Source organism: Salminus brasiliensis, chromosome 1, assembly GCF_030463535.1.
Source record: "Salminus brasiliensis chromosome 1, fSalBra1.hap2, whole genome shotgun sequence".
NCBI lineage: Eukaryota > Metazoa > Chordata > Actinopteri > Characiformes > Bryconidae > Salminus > Salminus brasiliensis.
This window is the reverse complement of record NC_132878.1, coordinates 74507531-74529621: the sequence shown is the minus strand read 5'-3', so window position 1 is coordinate 74529621 and position 22091 is coordinate 74507531. Positions and strand designations below refer to the sequence as shown.

The 22091-nt window shown below is 40.6% G+C and overlaps 1 protein-coding gene across 3 annotated transcripts in view; it reads right to left on the bottom strand.

Moving 5' to 3' along the window:
* The window catches only part of sulf1 (sulfatase 1), a 30710-nt gene extending 9028 nt beyond the window's left edge, over positions 1-21682 (bottom strand). For 2 of the 3 annotated variants that reach the window (XM_072688849.1, XM_072688850.1), the window contains exons 1-13: positions 21514-21597; positions 18801-19040; positions 17390-17541; positions 13716-13885; positions 10418-10568; positions 9688-9863; positions 9195-9323; positions 8806-8862; positions 6431-6566; positions 2625-2835; positions 1440-1695; positions 1195-1291; positions 528-622 (exon numbers count right to left, since the gene is read on the bottom strand). In XM_072688849.1, the coding sequence (XP_072544950.1) occupies positions 528-622; positions 1195-1291; positions 1440-1695; positions 2625-2835; positions 6431-6566; positions 8806-8862; positions 9195-9323; positions 9688-9863; positions 10418-10568; positions 13716-13885; positions 17390-17541; positions 18801-19040; positions 21514-21541 (1898 nt within the window). In that variant the 5' untranslated portion in view covers positions 21542-21597. Of the gene's footprint in view, positions 1-527; positions 623-1194; positions 1292-1439; positions 1696-2624; positions 2836-6430; positions 6567-8805; positions 8863-9194; positions 9324-9687; positions 9864-10417; positions 10569-13715; positions 13886-17389; positions 17542-18800; positions 19041-21513 lie in introns of all 3 variants that reach the window. The other variant, XM_072688848.1, reaches the window with a different exon arrangement.
* Between the last annotated feature and the right edge of the window lie 409 nt (positions 21683-22091).

Below are 22091 nucleotides of genomic sequence, written 5' to 3'. Positions count from 1 at the left end.
AACAACCTGGGCAGGCAATCCAGTACAGATTAAAATTCATCTGCCTTAAGGAATCTGTATTGGGTCAAACATGACCACTGCTACTTGAAAAAGACAACAGCTGATTCACAGTAGCTCAGAAACAAGGAGTGATGCAAGTTTCTGAAACTCTGCTAAAGAGAGGATACTATATTAATCACAGCAGCTGGCTCAACAGCAGCCTCTCCCAGAACAATTACTTTTAAAATGAGTCACACTGAACAATAACACTGCTCAAATGAAACTTAACCACCAGCAACTCCTAGCAAAAGCTAAATTCTCAGGGGCCGCTTCAGAACAAAAAAAGGCTGATCATGGCATTTATGAGGTTTCCTCAACGCCTCCCTCTTGCACACACAGCTGAAGTACAGTCTGCTCTAGACAAATACCATCTGTGGTATTCAGTAAGAAAAGTGAGAGACAAGCTAACTTCCCCAAAAGACATGGTGGCGTAGAAGTTCAACAGGGGGGGCACACGGATCTGTACTGTAATTATTTTGGGAACAAACCTCTTCTTTCCACAGTCACACTCGTCTGGCTTTCGGCTCTTCAGATGTCCTCGTACCTCACGTAGCTTCTTCATTTTGTCCTGGAGCAGCTCAATCTGTAACACACATTTAACACATACCATGATTCAAACATCAGACACTCAACAACGAAGCTCTATGCAGTACCAAGATACTCTAATAAATGACCTATACAATAGCCCCTACTAGAATTTTATCTCTTTTAATCAGAAACATGCCATGAATTATGTACCTTTCCTTCTGGCATTAATAAAGCAATGAATCAATCCACTATGAATTATTCAGTAAGTACTATTAATCATTTTGTATCTACGAGGGATCATTTAGTACCTACTATGACTTTTGCAGTATCTATGAATCATTCAGTAGCTATAAGTAATAATAAATTTATCAGTCTACTTTTAATGATGTGGTATTTACTATAAATTGTTCAGAAACCACTTTAAATGATTCAGTACCTACTACGATTTATTTAGTATCCATTTGGAATTTATCAGTAACTGCAAATGATGCAATAACCATTATACATTGTGTCTATATTAAATACAATTTTCAGTTATTACTTATTCTTTATCATCTACAATAAGAATACTGCATATGTAATTTGTGTAGTTATTAGATGCTGAAACAAAAGTTCACCCTAGCTCACCTCCTGGTCTACAAAGCTCTTGTGGTCTTTCCAGGCTTTAGAGGACTGGTAGATTTCTCTCTCGCAGTGCACGGTGTCATTCAGCAGAATGTAGCACCTGTCAAAGTGTTTGAATATTTTTTTTTTTTAACTAAAAACGGATGGAAGCAGAGTAACATGGTTTGACAGCAACAGGTCATGATAGCCACTGTTTCAAGTGTTTCAATGTCCTTAAAAAGAAAAATGAAAAGGGCATTTTCTCTTACTTGTGTGTGACTTTAAGTGAGTTTGGATAGCCCACAGCATTTGTATCATCAGCCAGCATTTCCTCAGATCCATCATCAGACTCCAGGCCGAAATCAGGGTCGGGGGACTCGTCCGGCTCGTAATGTCGTTTGCTGATTGGCCGGGGCTCTGTTGCCGCCCTGTCGTCTGCCTGCAGGTCCACAGCATAAATCTCTCCCTCAAACTCTACTGAAAGAGAGCGGGCTGGACGAGTGTGTACGAAACGGGGCCTGTAGCCTGCCAATTAGAGAACATACACACATGTTCAATACATTTAGATCAGGTGTCCATTTCATATTAGGTAACGATGCCATTCAGACTGCATTATATTAATAATGTACAAATTTATATTATCACTAATTTCTTACTATTTATAATATATTTAGAATTATTTCATTTTGGCTTCAACTGTGAGATCAGAGAAATATGGACAGACTGGCATCCAAATTTAAATCAATATACTGATTTGTATTAGTTATCAATCGAGATGGCAGTTTTGTTTTATTTAAACAGTAGCCTTAATGTAGAGTACAGCTTATTAATAAAGAAATCTAAATTCAGTGTGCATGCACCTTGTTACCAGGAGGTGTCATTGCAACATCGGAGCTCATGGAGGAGATTCATAACCAGTAGAGTCTCAAACTGCTTATTGGTCACTTGCAGTATACACTCTGTGAGCTCCATCAGCACTGAATGCTTTTAGTGCATATTATGGATAATAAGTTTCTATGGAGGCCTAATGCTTAGTTCAGTCCACACAGTTCTCACCGGCTAATAATACACCTTTACAACTAATAACATGATTATTCAATATCCAATTCTATTTCATTCCATTCGGTTTTGAGGATTCATACAGTTTATGATTAATACAGTCTAGGAAGAGCTGCACGACATGTAGTTTGTGAATCAGCGTCTAAAAATAGAACTTAACAATAGTGATATTCCAACCAATCAGTGTGTTCTCTACGCATCTGAATCCCTGACAGATCCTCCAGATATATTTAAACTTGGCAATCCAATGAAAGTAAAAGAAAATAAAGTTAAGCCACAGCCTAATAATTGGACTAATCAGGTCATATTATTGATGCACGAAGGTGTTTTTCAATACATGGTAGCATAACTGTAGTTCTAGCATTTTCCCCATATCGGAAGTTAGTTTAACTCACGCTGACTGCTGCTCTGTGTGGCGTGTCTGTGCTCCCGTCGCTCTGCTTTACTTGGTTTGTATCCTCTGTCTCCGCAGCGGCACTCTTTCTCCCGGCTGTCGTAGGGCCGCAGTCGCAGGCTCCGCGCTCTCTTCCTGGAGGTGGCCTTTAGTGAGCCTTTACACTTTTGCATGCGCCACTTCCCCGTGATGTCCACCACACAGTGCCATTTCTGTCAGGCACAAACACACTACTATGTAAACCTTTGTCTAATGAACATGATACCTAACAAGTGTAATACTAAAGCGATAGTTTGGCACATTTCTCCCTCAACCTACCTGTAACAAATCAATCAAGGTGTTGCTTTGAGGTCTGGTGTGAGAGCGCATGTAGCTAACAAGTAATGAAAGCTTATGGGAGCCAACTAGCACTGTGCAAACTGCACGTCCACATCCTCACAGCAAACCATACAGAGTCAGGGTAATCTTCAACTGCCTACTCATGTAGCTCAAAAGTTCAGACTGTTTTTAGCTATCCAGCATACTGTAGTCCATACTGTCAGAAAACATAAGCAAGTCTATTAGAGACTACTGAACAACTCCATGTAGCCACATAGTTTAAACAGGGCTAATGTTTGGGGTAGTAGCTTTCATTACTTGTTAGCCTTTAGCCTTGTAGATCAAGTGCAAAACTAAACACGGAAACATGTCTGATTAACTACACTTTCTGTCCAAAAAGGTGACGAAACTATTTCTTTATAAATCAACATCACGACTGGTAGAATGTCAAGTTTAATGAACCCGGCTAATATGTAAGATCTAAGAACTGACCAGAGACTAAGCTAGTGCTAATCTACTGTTTTAGTGTGGTCCCATTAACCACAGCAAAGACATTTGCCCTCAACTGTGGGGGAAACCATGTCCAAACAATGACCACAGACAGGTTTTCTGTGGGCACTGGCAAATTAACAGTGTATATATGTGAAGTGTGTGTATGTAGTCTTATGTCTATGAAACATGCAAACAGACAGAGATGGTGGCAAATAGAAGTGTTTACTTAGCAGTTGAGCCAACTAAACATAGCTGCTCAGCACAGAAACCCCACCCCCTATAAAGATCACACATACAAAAACCTTGTATCTCAAAACTGCCAACTTTAGGAAAAAGAAAAAAATATTAATTCTTAACTTTGAATGGAAGGCAATGTAAAAAGATTTTATTAGAAGAAATTGAGTATTTCTATTGATTTTCCTTTATACGGCAATCATCCCAGGCTACATTTAATTTGTGTCAGAACTGTGGACAAAAGACGAAATTGACGGACAGGGACCAGGATCAGGACAGACAGTGAGTTTCATAGCTTGTAAATGAAAATCTTCATTTCCAGGCAAGAATTGCTTCCAAAGGTCAACGCATGTCCTTTATAACCAACTTCTAAAAGAACACTCTGCAGGGAACTGCATTTCCACTGTGGAGCAAAGGAACAGTGTTCTCTGGAATTATAGTGCTCCAGCCAATACTTCTGGTGGAAAGAGGAGGAGACACTTACATGCATTTCTGGACAAGCTGTGATGTACAGAAGTTCCGGAAAGTGAAAACCAAAAAAACAAAAATGTGTGCACCGACACTGCAGCGTTATATTACAGGATTTTACACCAATATGACCCTCAAATGTTACACAGTGTTTTCCTGCCCCCTTCTGCAAAGTTACATAGTGCAGTTAGCAGGAAGCTGACCCCAGAGTAGCAATGCCAGAGATGCTTTTCTCCCCATCACAGGTCAGTGGAGCATCACAATGATTTTAAAGCTGTTATTCCAAGGTGAAAAGGCGAGGTTATTCCAAGGTGAGTGTTGCCTTAATAGGCTAAAATGGTTTAAAATGGATTACAACGCTTCACATTTCAGTGTTTATTTGAAACATTTTGGATACATAGGATTACTTGAGATCTGTGTGTTATTTTTCACACTTAGGACTGCATGTGCACTCAAACACTGCACTGTTTTGGCAGAAATGCATGCAGTGAAAACTCCGTCATGGTCTGGCTGAAGACTGTAGACAAAACTGCAGCAGTTTTTAGTCTGTCAGTCAAATCGAGTCTAAGCTTGTGGAGCAAGTTCTGATATACACACGCATACATACATATATATATACCCTGTCTCTCGCTCACACCATCTTTCACTCTCTGTCTACCTCGGTCTTTATTTCTCTTGCTCCTCTGCCTCTCCACAGTCTCCCTTTTCCTTTCTCTCTGGTCCCATTCCCTCTCTACTTTCTCTCTGTGTTAGGAATGTAAGGAGCTGAGGGTAAAAGCTCTGTAAAAACAGAAGTAATGCAAGATTTCACCTGATGACTGCTGTCCTCCTCCACTTCCTGTGGAGAAGTCAATGAGGGCAGTGTGTGTGTGTGTGTGTGTGTGTGTGTGTGTGTGTGTGTGTGTGTGTGTCATGCTGTAGACTGTGTGTGAGATAGTGAGTTAGTAAGGCCCTGCAGAGTTTGGCTGTGAATGTGTTTGCTTTTGACTGTTTGACTAGCAGCTATCGGAGCCAGGCTCTATGTGTGTGTCTGTGTCAGTGTGTCTGTGTGTGGGAGAGGGAGAAAGCAAAAGTGAGTGCATAAGGTTCACATAGCTGTGCTAATCACAAATCTGTGTGTGTGTGTGTTTGTGTGTGTGTTTGTGTGTGTGTGTGTGTGTGTGTGTGTGTGTACTTCTGCATGCTTTCAGACATTTTCAACAAAAGCGTTAAGTTTGAATATTAGAAATATGGGTACTGTGCGTATGTGGACAAAATAATGGGGACACTTGCAGATTTATCGTTTCTTCCAAAATCAGGGGAATTTAAGAGAGTTTAGCCTGCTTTTGTTGCAGTAACTTTAACTTTTAAACATCACTGTGAAAATCTAATTGTATTCACCCCCCCCCCCCCCCAACTCATCCCAAAAGTACTGAAGGGAGCACCAACATTCCAGAGAACACAGTTCCACTGCTCCACAGCTCAAGAGATCTTCAAGCCAATTTCAATCAATGCAGAACTTTTAATCCTGCATAACAAATTACTGAAGCAGGCAGAGGATCCAGACTTGCGTAATTCCCTAAACACCCTCAGAAACAGCAACAATTAACACTTAAACACATAGTTCTTCATAGTCACTCAAACACAAGTCAGAGAGGTTTTCCCTTATACTCAGACTAGTGGCCTTACATCTACACGTGTGCACACTACACATTCACACAGCCATAAAGCAGAAACCCTTTGTAGAAACCCTTTGTTTTTAATCAAATTCCCAGACTGAGCATTAGAGGCAAACACTTAACTTGGTCATAAAAGGTGCCTGGTTCACATTAGCACTGCCCTGGAAATCCAGGCTGTGTTTTAATGCTACCTAAGATTGTAACAATTTGTATTGTTCAGCTCTAATTCAGCGCAGTGCTGCCGAGCTTTAGGGGACCAGGCACCCTGAGCGCTGTGCAACAGGCCACTGTTGAAAGACGAACACAAGGGAATTAGCTGCTCTTACTAAGTACACCAATTTCTAAAGACACCTCCACGGCTGTAAATGGCAGCTTGAATTACAGCAGCATGGCTCAGAGGACCAAACTGTACAGGCTGCACAGGCATATGCCTGGATATTTTGTGTAACGTACAACCACATGGGACAACTCCAGTAAATGATGTGATTTAGTGATGGACATTTGGTCCTCTCCATAATTATCTTACGTCCCTTGGATAATGAAATACATTTTCTCATACATTAAGAGGTTTTAATCCCCATCTGTGTGTGTGTTTATGTACCTATATATGCGTGTATGTGTGTGCGTGCATGCATACCTGTCCAGGCTGTTCGCAGGCTGTCTGAAACTCTGCCTGCTGACACGCCTCTTTAACCTTCTTGTATTTGGGCAGGCTGTTGGTGTGTGCAGGACTCACGCTGCCTGTAGAATCTTCCTTCTTTCGGAGGATCTTCCTGGAATGATTGAAAGTCTCAGTGAGCTACACTGCAGATACTTTCCCAAAATCGTTTATTGAGAATTTTAAATTCAGATTTGACCGATTTAGACAAAAATGATGGTCAACCAACAGTCGGAATAATGCGTCAGGTTATATTCAGATTCAAATGAAATCTTGCGAGGTTACAGTCAAGTGTACATTAAGTTGGATTCAGACAGATTTAGATTTGGCTACAGTTGGACTTAATGTGTAGTGAGGTTATAGTTGAGTTCAGATGGAATTCTGTTATCCTACTGTCATGTTCAGATAGAGCTACAGTCAGGTTCGAATTTTAAACTTGTGCTATGAATGAGGTTGGAGAGAATATTTTTGGACCATTTCTGGTTTTGGATCCAAATTTCCAGCCCAATTTAAGCTCTAGTCTGGCCTTACCCCAGGCAAAGTTGCTTGACCCCTAAACACTACGCTCACACTAAAGCCTCGTCTCTCAGTAAATGCTCACTGCACTCCCACGCTACACAAAAATAACCGCTCCAGTATACTGCGTATTTACTTTTACTCAGACCATGTTCAGGGTCGTTTTACATAGCTAAACAAAAGAAAACAAAAATAAAGCTGAATAATAAACAAACCATCAACTTGTAGACCATGCCCGTAAATGGAGACCGGTCTGCACTAAAGGGCATTTTATTACAGCAGATTAATGAAGTGGTTACAATACCAATCTCACGAGTCATAAAACAGGACCTGCTGTAACGGCTTACAAAACAGGTCGCATTAATGGTCGGTATGAATACGTGGACCTCCACGGTTCTGATTTTACATGCTGCAGTTATATGGTCGGGGGAGCAGCCGGCTCTGATCAGCAGAACTTTATTGTTGTTCCATTGGAGAAAAACTAGTTAAACTGGAGGAACCTGCAAATAAAAACTGATACAATCCTCCCCTTTCCTCATTTTGCTGTCTATAAAAATGAACACAAATACACACCAAAGCCAAGATTATTTTACAACTGTAGATGTTTTGAGATAGAATAACAGGATTGTGGGCCAACGCTAATGTACATCGTTATATGTATGTAAATGGATCGACATTACAGATAAAAATGCATTAGAAACAGAGAAAAAAATTGATTTTGCTATAGGATTACATGCAATAAAACTAATAATAAAATGCAGATTTTGCACCACTTACACACTCTGCTCTTCTATAGTTTAATAAACATCAAATATAGTAAAAAAAAAAAAAAAAGCTTGTATGGTTGTAAAAAATCTTTTTTCTTTTTTTTAATGATCTGCTGACCTGCTTCCGAGTTCTTGTGGACCTCAATAGAACCACTGTCCTTACTTCTTTACACACTTTAAAAAGGATCATTCAATAAAGTTGGACTTGGACAATTTAGTAAACGTAATGCTTTGGAGAGCTAATTCTATTAGAGCGATATACTTCTGTGCCTGTAGTGTATTGTAGGTAGGGTAAGAGCTGAGAGAACAGCCTTCAGGCGAGGTGAACTACAGGTAAACATGATCCCTCAGCAGCATTCCTCTCCGTGCTCACTAAAAAACCCTGTGAAACGTCTCACGCATCTGAGCTATCGGGTGAAGACTTTCTTTCATTCCACAGGTAATGGCATACAGCTACCGCCTAGGGGAGGGTTTATTTACATTGTGCGTGTCGGCATCCACAGAGTTACTGTAACACATCTGACATGCTGAGAAAGTGTAGCAAAGCCAATTTGAGCAAATTGCCAGGACGTGTTGGGCGTGCTCTAATGTGGCGCTTCACATTCCCAATAGCATATCACTCACTTTCTAGTCATAAGAAAATCTAGTTACTCTTTGTTTGTTTGTTTTTTTTCCTCTACAAAGTTTCCCCATCACGTGATTCCCACCTGCCCTATACAACGTGTGAGCAGTTAATGGCAACGCAACCAATATACTTTACTTTTTTCCCCCCATACTCTAAGTTACCCTTTCAGAGATGGCATAGAATGGTCTTTGAGTGGAGCTACAGAAGAACCATTTCTGTAAAAGAGAACCTTGACATTTGTAAAGAACCACAGCATCAAATGAAGGTTCTTTAAACTTTAAAATCCTGCACACTAAGACAATTCTCTTACAGAAATGGTTCAGGGAACCAAAAGTGGTTCTGCTATAGCATCCTTTAAAGAACCCATTGAAGCCTTTATATTTAAGAGTGTACAGAGAGAACAGACTACTGTTGACATGACACAGGATAGTATATAGCATATCTACCCTCTCTCCACAAGGAATGTGTCCCGCCACACTTTAGGCTTCCGGTTTGGTTTAAATCTGCAAAACAAAATTCAAGAATTCGTAAGGAATGGTCATACCAAAAGGCTCAGTATGAGACCTCTTACAGGAAATCTGCAGTTCTTAAACTTCTTAAGTGACGAGAACATTTTTTCCTCATAATCTACTCAACATAATTTCAGTCCCAAGAGTCGTAGCAATCATAACTCTTGGAATACTGTACATACCAGAAAGCCTTCACAAACAACTTCCAAATGCTCCACTGATTCACTTTCTAAGATATGAACTGTGAAACATGGGGCTCCATGTTTCTACGTTACTTCCATTGTGCATTAAACTTATCATACCCAGAAAATTATACTTCTGCCTACCTGTTGCCGGTCTTCTCCTGCTCCAAAAGCTTCATGATGGACTTGCCGTCCATATCAGATGGTGTGTCTAGGCCAGCAATGTCCAGGATTGTAGGGGCCAGATCAATGTTTAGGACAAGATGGTTGTTCCTGGCGGGGGAAATAACAGTGTAGCTAAAAATAATGCCTGATCAAAAACTCATGGAAATGATTTAGATTTAGATGAATTCTTGGACCAAAATCAGCATGACAATCATAATCTTCACATACTAGGGTTTGCTCATACAGATTACATTTGTTAAAAAAAACTGAAAGTTTAATTTAAATATTTCACTTAACTTATTAACTTTTTATATATACAGCATTTCTTTTACATAAACTGTCGCTGCATTTTTTTTCCAATAACAAGAGAATCACAAGGAGAGTACATTTTTATACATTTAACAAACTTAATATATAGGTTCAACAAAATAATCAAATTATACTGGGAGGATTTTGAATTTCTTGAAATTACCTGGCTCCAGGTTCCACGTTTGGCCCCCTTACAAAGAAAGGCACTCTAATATCGAAATCATAAGGCATGGACTTTCCCTTGACCAGGCCGAATTGACCGATGTGATAGCCATGGTCTGCTGTGTAGATGATGTAGGTATTGTCCAGCTCCCCTGTGTCCACCAGTGCGTTGTATATCTGACAAAATATACAGATGATATCTCCATGAATTCATGACAAGGTTTTATTTTAAACTACATACTAAGCCAAATGGTCAAAAGGTTTTAAACAGTACTCAAAACAGTTTGTAATCATTTGTAAAAGTACATAATGAATGAATTAATTTAATTCAAAATGTATAAAATACATCTGAAAAATTTTTTTTTATTGAAAAACCATTTAATCGGAAAAAGAACCAATAACATTCTCGATTCTCATACTCTCAATTGTTCTCTGAGTCATTGCTGGTTGTATATGCAGTAGAATCATTGCCTTTACTATATGACCCTTGATCCCCGATATTTTTGGCCTGATGATGATCAATAATACCTCCCATGTGGCCGATAACGATACTTAAGCCGATAATGACACGCCACCATCCCACCCACTGTACATTCTTGGTTAATCTCTGACCAATAAAATATTTTTTCACATTTATTGTCAAATAATATATCAGAATGCTCTTCTCAAGCACTTTGGCATATATCTACACTACACAACGTAACCTAAAACTGCACCAAGACCACACTGACCTTTTCCACAGAGTCATCCACAGACATTAGTGTCTGTAGTCTCTTCCTCTGCAGGAAGTTGGTGAACTCCATGTGAATGGGCTTCATGGGGCCGGTGTACTGCATGATCCAGTGCTTGTCCATGTTGGGGGCGTAGTTGTAGCTGGGTGTGCTGTCGAACAAAGAACACCACAATTATTGTTCTCCATATTCACCATGCACCTGTTAAACATTTTACTGGCACAGGTGCATGCCTAGTCTATCTACCACGTAACACATTTGACAGGCATCACTAACATATCAACCCACCCACTGTTTGTTCAAGAAAATCTACAAAATTCCCCCGGCTAGGTGTTTTTCCAGCACCCGCAGTCCATCTCTCTTCATACCATCCCGAGTGTGCTAGCTCTCTTGGCTTGGGGAAATCATTTGAGGGCTGGCACAGGATTAAGAAAAATAATAAGCGCTGCGGCCTCCGGCGCCCAAAATAAAGTTTGTAACAAGCTCTGGAAGGCAAACTCAATAAGTCATGCACATTTGAAGTGGGCAAAATAAAAACATGGGTAAAGGGTAGGCTGTGGACTTGTTTTTGCAGTGCATGCTATGAGATGGCTCCTTGTTCCCCACAATATACCTATATGAGAAGGTCTTGAGTCCTGGATTAGCTTTACATGTGGATGTTCTGCAATGTAACTGATAACCAGTATGAATTTAGCAGTGTGTAGCTTATGTTATAAGCTTATACGTTCTACATTTATGGGGTATACGGGTGTGCAATTCAAGTCAAAGGCAATAATGAACCTACCCGTGCAACAGGAGATTCTGACTGAATGAGTAGCTTCTACACTCTCCTCCTCAGGCCACCTCTTGTCCGCTAGCTGAACTTTTCACCTAGCTAACACGCCACAAAAAGGTGGCCATCTCTTCAGTGTGTGAGGAGGTAGGAATGTGGAGGTCAGGAGAGTAAACCATGCTGGATTTGGCAGGGGTCACATCTGACACCTGCTACATCTAACCATGGAGGGATTGCAACAAGCCACGCCATTCTTGCACTTTGTTTAGAATGTAAATATCAATGTTTATTGTCACTATGAAGACTAATTAATGCCTGGATGATGCCTTGGTGTTATTCTGCATTCTGTCGTTATAGCATTTGTGGGCAAAGCTAACAGGAATAACATCAACGCAATATAGCTTTGCACTTTTAAGTGTAAACAACTATGTGATTTCACACTGCACTACTTCATGTTAGCATAGCTTAGACACTTTTAAGATTAGGTGCTGTTATGGTTACCAATGAAATATGCGAGCACACAAAAATTGTTCAGCTATATCTGTCGCAGACCAGCAGCTTGACCGATGACTACACCAGGGTCACTCAGTGTTGCTTCCCATTATGCACATGATGGATGAACTATGACATCTATTTGGCACTGAACGTGGTGAAGGCTCAATTCAACATATGTGATCACAAAGCAGCTTTCCAGAAATGTGGGTCCAGACCTCTAATGACAGTCACTGAGGGGGACAGTGGCAAGAGAATTACCCTAAGAGTAAGAGTAAAAGACAAAGGAATTGAGACTCAAAAAGGGAAGACATTAACAATACCTTGGAGACGGGAGAGATCCATATGATAAACTGTCTCCAAGTTTATATTTACTTAAGATTTGGAGAATCAGACCTGGTGGACTGGTAACTGATCTGCTTTTAATTTGTACATCTGGCAGGCTATTGAGCAGAGAGTTTACAATAAAGACTCATTTAGTTGGTTTCAGTACTTTTTCAAGCTATCAAAAGGCTACATACAAAGCATTGTGATCTTTCAGTACCTTAAAAAGCACTAAAAGTTGTGGAGTTGTAGTTGGAAACAAAAGAGTTAAATTCGTAAAATACTCTACAGTAAACTGTTCAATTAGGTTATTTTGTTCCTGACAGATACAGCCAAGGACAGATCATGATGATGAGGCCATCAGGAACAGTAAAAGGCATGCTAATGTGTACTACATACTTCAAATAAAACATTCAATGCTTCAAATATAAATGTTTACTATAGTCTTGTACTGTGTACAGTATTTGAACATTTATGGTGTTAAAGCTCTCAGTTTGCTACTGCTACAAACAGTAAACACTGATCCATGTAGATATGTAAATATAAGGCCCTGACATTTTTGGGTTTAGCACAGGGTCAACTGCATTACCACACTCTAGTCCATTTGTCCACTTGCGTTGGAACTGCAGTGTTAGAAAGTCCAGTCGGTTCATTTCTGAGTGTTACATTTTTGACTGCCATCTCGTCTCCTCGCTCATTTGGCAAAACCCGCCAAGCAAGACTCTCAGCGCTCTGACAATATGCCAGTCATGGTGAACCCGGAGGCCTCCCTGATCTATTCACGAGCATGAGTTCATGCTAAAAATATATTAATAACGTCACAAAGGGTGTTCGGATAGCAAACAATGCATTCCATACGCCCCGGAACGCATGGCGGTGAATGGACCGGCTGATTGATATGTTGAGGGTCAGAAGCCCTGCTAGTGGAGAATCTGAAAGAATAGGGAAAACAACAGTGCAAACAATGATTGAATAGGGGTGCTGTTCTGTCCTCCTTGGGTTTTTAGGATACTTGGGATGCTCGCAGCTAAGATATTAGGCCCGTTGCCACGGCGCTCCCTGTTGGAATAGGACCTCAGCCATCAAGTTCTGATGATAGTGCTGCAAACCCATCGTGGGCTTGGCACCAGGGAGACACTCCATAAAAATCTCCCCCCACCTTTTTCTTGCTCACATGCGCCAAAACTGTACTTGGACAATAAATCACTTCAATTTCATGGTGGTAAAGTCATTTGCAAGAGCAGCATTTTAGTGTACTGTCATCTCCCTAGATGAAGAGTCTCCTTTTAATAACCTCTCTGAAATATATGGCCCCACAAAGGACAAACCCCCTCTACAAATCCATAAGTCCAAATTTTCAGACTTGTATTTACCTGCGAGTCAAATTATAACATCGTAAAATTTAGAGAGGAATCATTCGTCTTGGAATGCCCGACGCCACTGTTCTCCAGAAGTATGGGCTTTTGTCTCCCATATAATATCCTCCATCATAAAAATGTATGAAGCATTAAAAATATGTAGACTCAACAATGCCACTGCCAAGAGCCTATTTCAGAAGGCTGAGCTTGCTTCATGAATAAAGAGAGGACACAGGGTTCAGGGGAGTTCAGTAGAGTGCCTGTAATAGGATGTCTCCCAAAAAAAAAACCAAAAAAAAAAAAAAAAAACCCACCAAAATAAACCTTCCCAAACTGCTTTGGACTCACTCACATGTGTTGCGAAGCATTTGGAAAGAACTCTGCGTACTGGGGCGCCGAGTCCTCCGGGCCGTGGGGCGCCGCATGGCTGATCACCATCATCACCGGGCGGTGTGGGTACATGCGTTTAGATATGCGGAAAAAATTGATGCTGTCATTGGTGATGAGGTCCGTGAAGTAGTCCTGTGTGGAAAAATGCATGAACAGGTGTTGAAGAATTAGAGAAATTGATAGCCAAGAGAAACAACAAATGAATGAAGGTCTGAAGCTTTAAATGCATCAAATAGAAAAAATGACTTTTACTGCTTCATACTTTATTTTTTTAATTCTTCACTTCATTGGATTCTGTTTAAGTGTTTTGCATATTTCTCTAGTTAAGAACATTTATAAGAACTTTATAACTTTATTGCTTTTAGAATAACGCTATATAAACGAAGCTTGTTAAATGTAAGACATGCACTTTTTTTATAATGTTACCAAGGACGATAATACATGTTTACATGATTAGGTTGCAAACAAGTAAATATTCAGTTATCCATTAAGTTAAATTTTGTGAATATTTGTAGGCAGCCTGAACTCACTCTAGCTGGCATGGCAAGAACCAAGCTGACCAGACTGCTGTGTCCCTGCAACTTTAAACAAATGTCAAGAGGATAACCTTGTTCCTCGCTTTTACGTGCCCCCCCCCCCGCCCCCCCCGCCCCCCCCACGGCATTAACAGTGATAAACATCCCAAAAGAAATTAGTAGGTAATAGTAATTTAATAAAGACATTAGAAAGTAATAAAGTAATCAGGTTGTGTCATTTTAACGCGTTACTTAGGTTACAGGTTACATTGACAGGAAATCAGTAAGGTAAACGCCTTAAAAGTAGCTTGTTTAGGGCCAAAAGTAGTAGCCCATTAGCTTTTTTGTGCTTGAATATTTAAAAAAAAAAGTTAAATTACAAGTTATCGCATAATAACTTTTTGTCAGCTACCAGCTTTTACTGTAGCGACACCCGGTTGTTACAGGGCAAGAGTGTTTTTCTTTAGAAGCGACTCTGATGCTGCAGCACATAATCGAACATGACATTGGTGTTAACACCAGCAGTTAGCGGTGAGGAGGGGTCAGGGCTCCCTGCTAGCTCAGTGTTTTGACAACAGTGAGGTCTCTCTCTGCCTGCTACGAGGCTGAGACAGGAATGTGGACGAGGCCTCTGAAGATCACACATGCACCAGTACTGGGTCCTGCCCTGGACTAGTTATGGTCCAGCCACCTGGGCCTCCTCAGTGTGGCCTCCTGCTTCTCCCATCCCTCCCCAGAAGGCCTCATGCTAAGGCTAACACTAACACTCCGTGTGATACCAGCTGCTGAGGGAGTTGGCTCGCTTTAAAGAGGTTTCTGGGGAATGTTAACCCCTTCAAATCTACACTTCACCGTTGCTTACTTTCATGACTACCTAGATTTTGTAGTAGTAACCAGAAAAGTAAAGGTGCCAAAAAGGGCTGCTAATGCCACATCTGAAAGAAAGAAAAAGCATGGGGAACAGCTTTTAAATTGGTATGGCATATTTAACAATAAAAAAAACACATTTTAAATAGTAATAGACTTTCTATGGCCTCACTACAATATTTCTGTCATTCATTAGATTTCATTATGATTAAATTGAGAAACTAATGTGCAGAAATGTTTTCTGGCCTAAGAATTTCATTTTGGACAAACTAAATCAGTAAGGAATTCATTGAATATAAATAAAATTATGTTTTAAAATGCATTTAAGTAAGTATATTCAGACTATAGTACAAAGACACACTGATGCATGTCTACCCCATAGCAGTTACCTAATAAGTTACAGTGGGACGGCTGACATTTAGTAAATTATACACAAAAAAACCCTGCCACCAGAGGCTAAAAAGCACTCTCTTTTGGCAGCAAAAAACTCAAATGCTGAATGGAAGCCAGACAACATACTTTATCTTCTCTGTATTACAGGATTTTACACAAGCAAGTCATGACTTAGGTTTGCTGATGTGTTCATGGCTTCGCCTTTGGATTTCTCAGACTGTCTGAATGCATCAGACCTGAGTAATTCACCTCAGGACGGACGTGAACCAGACAACTTCCTTTTGTTGAGACTTGAGTTTGTGTGAAGGACAGACTCAACTGACCATAAGCATCAACCTCAAACAGCAGCAAGGCACACATTCACATGCAGGGCACATTCACGCCTAGACTACAGTAATCAGACAGGGATACAGAGTGCCAAAGCACAGTCACATTGTTTTAGATGGAGAAGTCGGAAAAACTATAAAAAGTTCAGCAGGAAAACGATTCCCAATGAAAATCGCTATTTGGTCTGGCTGAGGAGGTTTGTCTGAGCGGCTGAAGGTTGCAGATTATTGAAATGCAACACCGGAGGCCACAAGCTCCTGATGCTCCTTAGCCTGCAGGCCTGTGACATTCCAGCTGTTCATGCACGGTCCTCTCGCATTCAGATGGGACATCCACGCTGGAACTGATTAAAATGTTCCTGTGCTTCACTGAACCACTAAAACCACAAGAGCGCTCTCCATCGCTGTGGCCTGAGCCGCGTTGCAGCTCTGTGAGTAACTTAACACCTTCGTCTAACTCAACAGGCAAGTCATTGGCATCTGAGCACAAGGCCAAACATTTATTTACTCATCCATCAGACGAGACCTGACCACATAAAAAAGAAAAAAGACAGTTGGGGGGGTGAAATTCTCTCTAAAAATCTACACTATTGATATTAGATGTTGCACGAATGGAAATAGAGCTGCAATAATGCAAAATAAATAAATAAATAAATAAATAAATAAATAAATAAATAAAAATAAAAATAATAAAACGTACATACTTCAAGAATTAAAAGAAACCTCTAATGCTCATATTATACCCACGGTCATTTTGACTAGAGGAAGTGGTCAACATGTCTTTGAATAACAGAAGCCACAAAGGGAGAGAATGGTTTGATTAGACAGCATGGTTTGATTAGACAACCCATTAATTAATAAAACAACTCAGTTAGTTATTTAGCCCTGCACTTTTTAAGGGATTCAAAAAGAGTATTTTGGCATAATAACAAACACTACTTTTGGCTCCCTTACATATAAAGAATCCTGTGTCACTTGTGAACTACAAAGAACAGCCATCATTTGTTTAAAATATTGTGAGAAAATTAAACTGTAAACCCAAGATCATGTTGGAGGCGACTTATGGGTTGAGTATATTGTTACACTGCGGGTAAATAATTATTTCTCGTTCCATATGTTACTTTAAAAAAAATTGATTCTGTTTTGCGTGCTGCAGGCGCTGACTTCTGTGTCCGAATATCACATCCATGTCTTCTAATACTGAAAAGTAAAACCAGCACAGCGGTTCCTAAAAGAAACTGTGCCCTGAAGACATATCCACTCCATCTCCAGCGTGTTGTGGTGAACCATGTGATAAGACTTGGTGTCGCACAAAATGAGTAGACGCCACAGCAGCTCAGAAGTGTTCCCTTTAATTTAATCAAATTCCAAGCAGTTTAGATCAACCTAGGATTACGAGCGAGCGGAAAACCTGCAATTAGCCAAGAGCAGACCTTACAATCGGGCATAAAGTAAAAACAAAAGAGTGATTGGATCATTAAGCTGCTGCACTGGCACCGTGACAGGGCTGTGAACTCAGACCAGCGGGCACATACCTTGGCATACTCCGCACCGTGCTTCTCCTTGTAACCGTTCCGACAGACAGTGTAATTATAGAAGCGGGAATTTTTGATGAGCCCCACCCACTCGCGCCACCCAGGAGGAATGTAGCTGCCGTTGTATTCATTCAGGTATTTCCCAAAGAAAGCTGTAGGGGACCAAAGAGAATTATCATTACTACAAGCTTTAGGCTTTTTTTTGTTTTTAAGGTTATCCAGAGCTAGGCTTCTTTCTGATGAAGTAGTGAGGAGCCAAAAAATGAACCATAAAATGCCAAACAATTAGAAAAGCAGATGTTCTTCAAAGAAAGAAAGAACTGCAAGTCCTACCATAAACTGCACTAGGCCAATTCACACCACTTTTCTCCTGTCAAATTACAGTTCTACAAAGTTCACCAGCATTCCAAACTGTATTTAAAATAATCATATATTAAAATCTTTTCATCCTTTTGGTCTAGCATTTGCAGAGGAGCTATTCATTGTACTAATTCTGTGTGGACCCCCCCCCTCCCCTCCACACACACACCCCTACAGCGGTAAAAACTGGAAACTGTGGTTTTGTGCAATAAAAAGGTTCACTGTTTGTGCTGTTGAGTTTCAGACATGCTATAAAACTGTAATTGTTGGTACAACACAGTGTAATCATTGGTACAACATAGTGAGCAACACCTCTTCCCTCCACACAACAGACTGGGGTTCAATTCCATATCCAGGCGAGATCACACATTCATACCAATAGGAGTTGGTGGGCAAGACTCCCAACTGTACACAGTCCCCTACCTCCGCAACATGATTAAACTGCATGTCATCCTAGTTAACAGTGGCTGACCGCTGCCATTCCTGTAAATGTAAAATGTACTGCTTTGGTAAACATGGCTCAATCTTATGACACCTCCATTACGGCACATCCGACTATGGCTTGCTTTAAAAGTCTGCTTACATATCAGTGCACATCTCCGCTTTTTCACTAAGCCAAGTTCAAACATCTCTCTCTCAAGAACTGGGCAAGCTGCCAGTCAGCCCAGAAAGATAATTGTAGACCAACAGATCAGCTGGAGAGCACAGACAGCATTAAGGCCCTACACTTACACACACACACACACACGCTGCTGGGCCTGGACAGCTTAGGTAGGTTTAGGTTTAGCACATGAAAGCCAGACAGCAGTGTATGTATAAAGGTTGAATTGTCCTTCAGGAGCGGGTGTGAATTGGCATGTTACTGGGATTTCACTTATGGAGGGTCACAGAGGATATAGGCTATAGAGACTATTAGTAACCACCCCACCCCCCACCCCCGAAACAGAACTGATAGCTTTGTGTTGCGCCTTTTTGTCATGTGTTCTCAATTACAGCATACAAATAAATGAAAAATTAGGAATGCAGGTATCAGAGTCTTGGAGGGTCATACCAGTCCTGTAGCCCGTGTTGTTGAGGTAGACAGCGAAGGAGCGTGGCTCATGCTGGGCTTGCCATGAAGGTGATGAGCAGTTCTCATTGTTCGTGTACGTGTTATGGTTGTGAACATACTTCCCCGTCAGCATGGACGATCGGGATGGGCAGCACATGGGTGTGGTCACAAAGGCATTAGTGAAGGAGGTGCCCCCATCCTCCATGATCTTGCGGGTTTTGTTCATGACCTGCAAGGAGCCTGTGGGAATATATTTTAAATTAATATATTATATTTAATTATATATTAAAATTGTCATTTTTTAAAACCCAAAAAAACTGCATGAAGTTAAACCCCTACTACACAGTGAATCGGTCATTATTTGAAGCTGTACAGGACCTGGTGCTGCTGCAAACTACGAGAGGGCGGCATTTCAGTAGTGACTTGGAGTGACCGCAGCGAAACTGACCAAGGCACACAATAAGAGTTTTATTGATTTACCATATTAGGTTGGATGGCCCTAATTTAATCATTATGTTCATGTTTATCTCAGACTGCATCAAGTTAAGGGCAAGTCCTAGTTGAATCACGAGTAAGTCAGCATGCTTCTCAAACACAAGACCTCAAATCTTAGGCACAGGATGCCTTGTGTTTATTACATGGCTGTCTTTAGCAGAGATCCAGAATTGAGTGTTTTCGAGAGGAGGCCAGTGCTCTTTGAGTGCTAAATCAAGGAATGGATCTAATTAAGCAAAGAATTCAATCAAGTCAAGGCATTGGCAAGTCAAGGCAAAAGTTGTCCAGGTCATGAAAGTTTTTTTCTTTGTGGATCAATCAATCATAAAAAGAAAAGATGACAAAGAAAAATCAGCTTATGAATTACTAACAATTGCTAGCAGAATAAAATGTTTGCAATAACCTTAATACAGGTTAATAGAGAAACTTTCTGCCTGTTTTGGGAAAAAATATATAATAGTTTGCTGGTACCGCTGATTGACAGTTACAAGGCTTTTAAATTAGGAAATGACAGAAATCATTTTGCAAAGTAAAGACGTCTACAGCAAAGTCCACTGTGTAAAAGGTTCACAAGGTTCAGGGCCTTCAAGTGCCTTCATATGTATGAGCAGAGTCTGACGAACCAACAGCGATGGGGATACTTGAGCAGCTTGAGCTGTTGGTGGAGAATGTTACACACTTTGTGGCATTGCAGGGACTGTCTGCGGTCGCATGACTAAACGCCTCAAGGCTCCCAGACACTTGAGTATGGCCGCTTCCAGTCGCAGAGGATTAAAATGCAAAATGGCTGGCGAGTGCTTAATGTGACGGGTTGAGATGGAGGGGTTGCTGATTGTTATATAGTCAAAGTGGGAGAATTTGGTCCAGTTGATGAGGATTATGATTATGATGATGGCAAGGCAACTGAATGCCTTGAGTGCTAAATCATCCAGGATTGGAAAACACTCCAGCTAAGGGCACTGGCCTTTTCTCGAAACACTAAATCATTTTTTCCTGGCTGGCTTCAGTTAATAATGAACAACTCGCATGAAAATGAGCGTTCTGGGAGAAGAGTGACAAGGCAGCGGAAATGGCTAACCAGCACACTTGCTTTGACCCGTTCTCATGCATAATAAAAGTAACTCAATACCGCAGTATTTGTCCTTCATTCTCTCAGACAAAAAGCGGCTCCACTGCAAATACCTAATTGAAGACATGCAGACATCTGAATTGGCAAGCACAAAAACCAAGGCCGGCTTTGCTGTCTGTTCCTTCATGCTCACATTTCTCTCTATAACATATGTATTAAATGGGGCTTTAAGGCATTTGTCTGAGTCCCAGTCATTGTTTACAGGGTTTGGGGGGTAAAAATAGATCGTTATAAGCATGCAAGAAGGTGCTTTTAGCAATTCTCTCCAAATTCAAGCCAAAGAGCATTACGGTAACTCCACAATCGTAAAATGAAAAATGAGCCTTGATCCATTTTTACATTGACTTTTGTGTTAAACACTGTGTTAAAATTGTTCTGAATATACTTATGTTTAGTTTAAATGTTTAAACAAAATTCAAATGTGTTTTCCCCCATTCTAATTTCAAATATTTTGCTATGTTTATTTTTTTGACATCAAAACAAGGTTCAGACAGAAACTTAATACAGCATGTACATAGAATGTAAACGTAATTCACTCTAACTCCATAAGTATCTATAGACACAATGCAAAAACAAATATTATATACATATAAAACCTAAAATGCTTTATAAAATGTTAAAATGATGGCCATTTCGGATTGCAGTACACTAAATAAAAGGTAGGGGGCAATAAAACTTCTACGGCTTTGTTAAATTGTTAGAGAAAATGTCACCGTCACACAGATGGAATGATGGCAGTGCTGGAAGTACTGCAGTATAAGGTATAATTAATAAAAGCAGTCGCAAAATTGGGTTAATTTTTTTAAAGAATGCAGCTAGAAGAGGACCACCACTAGAAGAGCACCGGTTTGGTTGCTGATTCTCTGTGAACTTCAGTCCCTGTATGGATTTAGTTAGTTCCATTTTTTCTAAATTTCAATGGAATAGAGCACAATAATGCTCCCTCACTATAAGTTACTAAATACCACTAAAGGCACCCCCACACCTCTAGTGACCGTATTCACACTTGTACAGAGCGTATAATGCCTATACACTGAATGTAGAATAACTCTCCCCTGCTGTGGGTTAGGCGTGTGTGTTTTTCCTTACCCAGCTCCACGTCCTGGTCGTCCGTCATGATGAGGATGATGTTGGGGCGGATGTTTCGGCGATCACGCTGGACCCGGCCCCTCAGGCTCTGACCCCGGGTGGTGAAGCCTGAGGCCAGCGAGGCAGCTAGGGCCAGGGCCAGGAGCCAGGCCAGAGACAAGCGCTTCATCACCACACTCGCTCACACACAGGGACAAACACTGCTGCTGCTCTCAGGCCACTGAAGCGTCCACCAGCCAGTCTGGAAAATTAAAGAGAGACAAAAGACGTGTTATATACATGCAAGCATAGCGGGATGAAAAAAATGATGAAAAAATTTGAAGTAAAACTAAAATGTTCCCCTGACTGCATTCAATCAAAAAGACAAACTCTCTTCTGCTTTCGGAAAGACCAAAAATAACAAAAATAATAAAAATAATAAAACAAATGATAATTCCAGATCTTTGGCTACAACACTTGAACACACTCGCATCTGATAAACCGCTTCCATTTTGCACGTAAACTCCATGTCATCTCTGTGTGTATATAGCGTCCTCACAGCAGACCATAGGGAAAAATCAGTCATGTCACGCTGACCA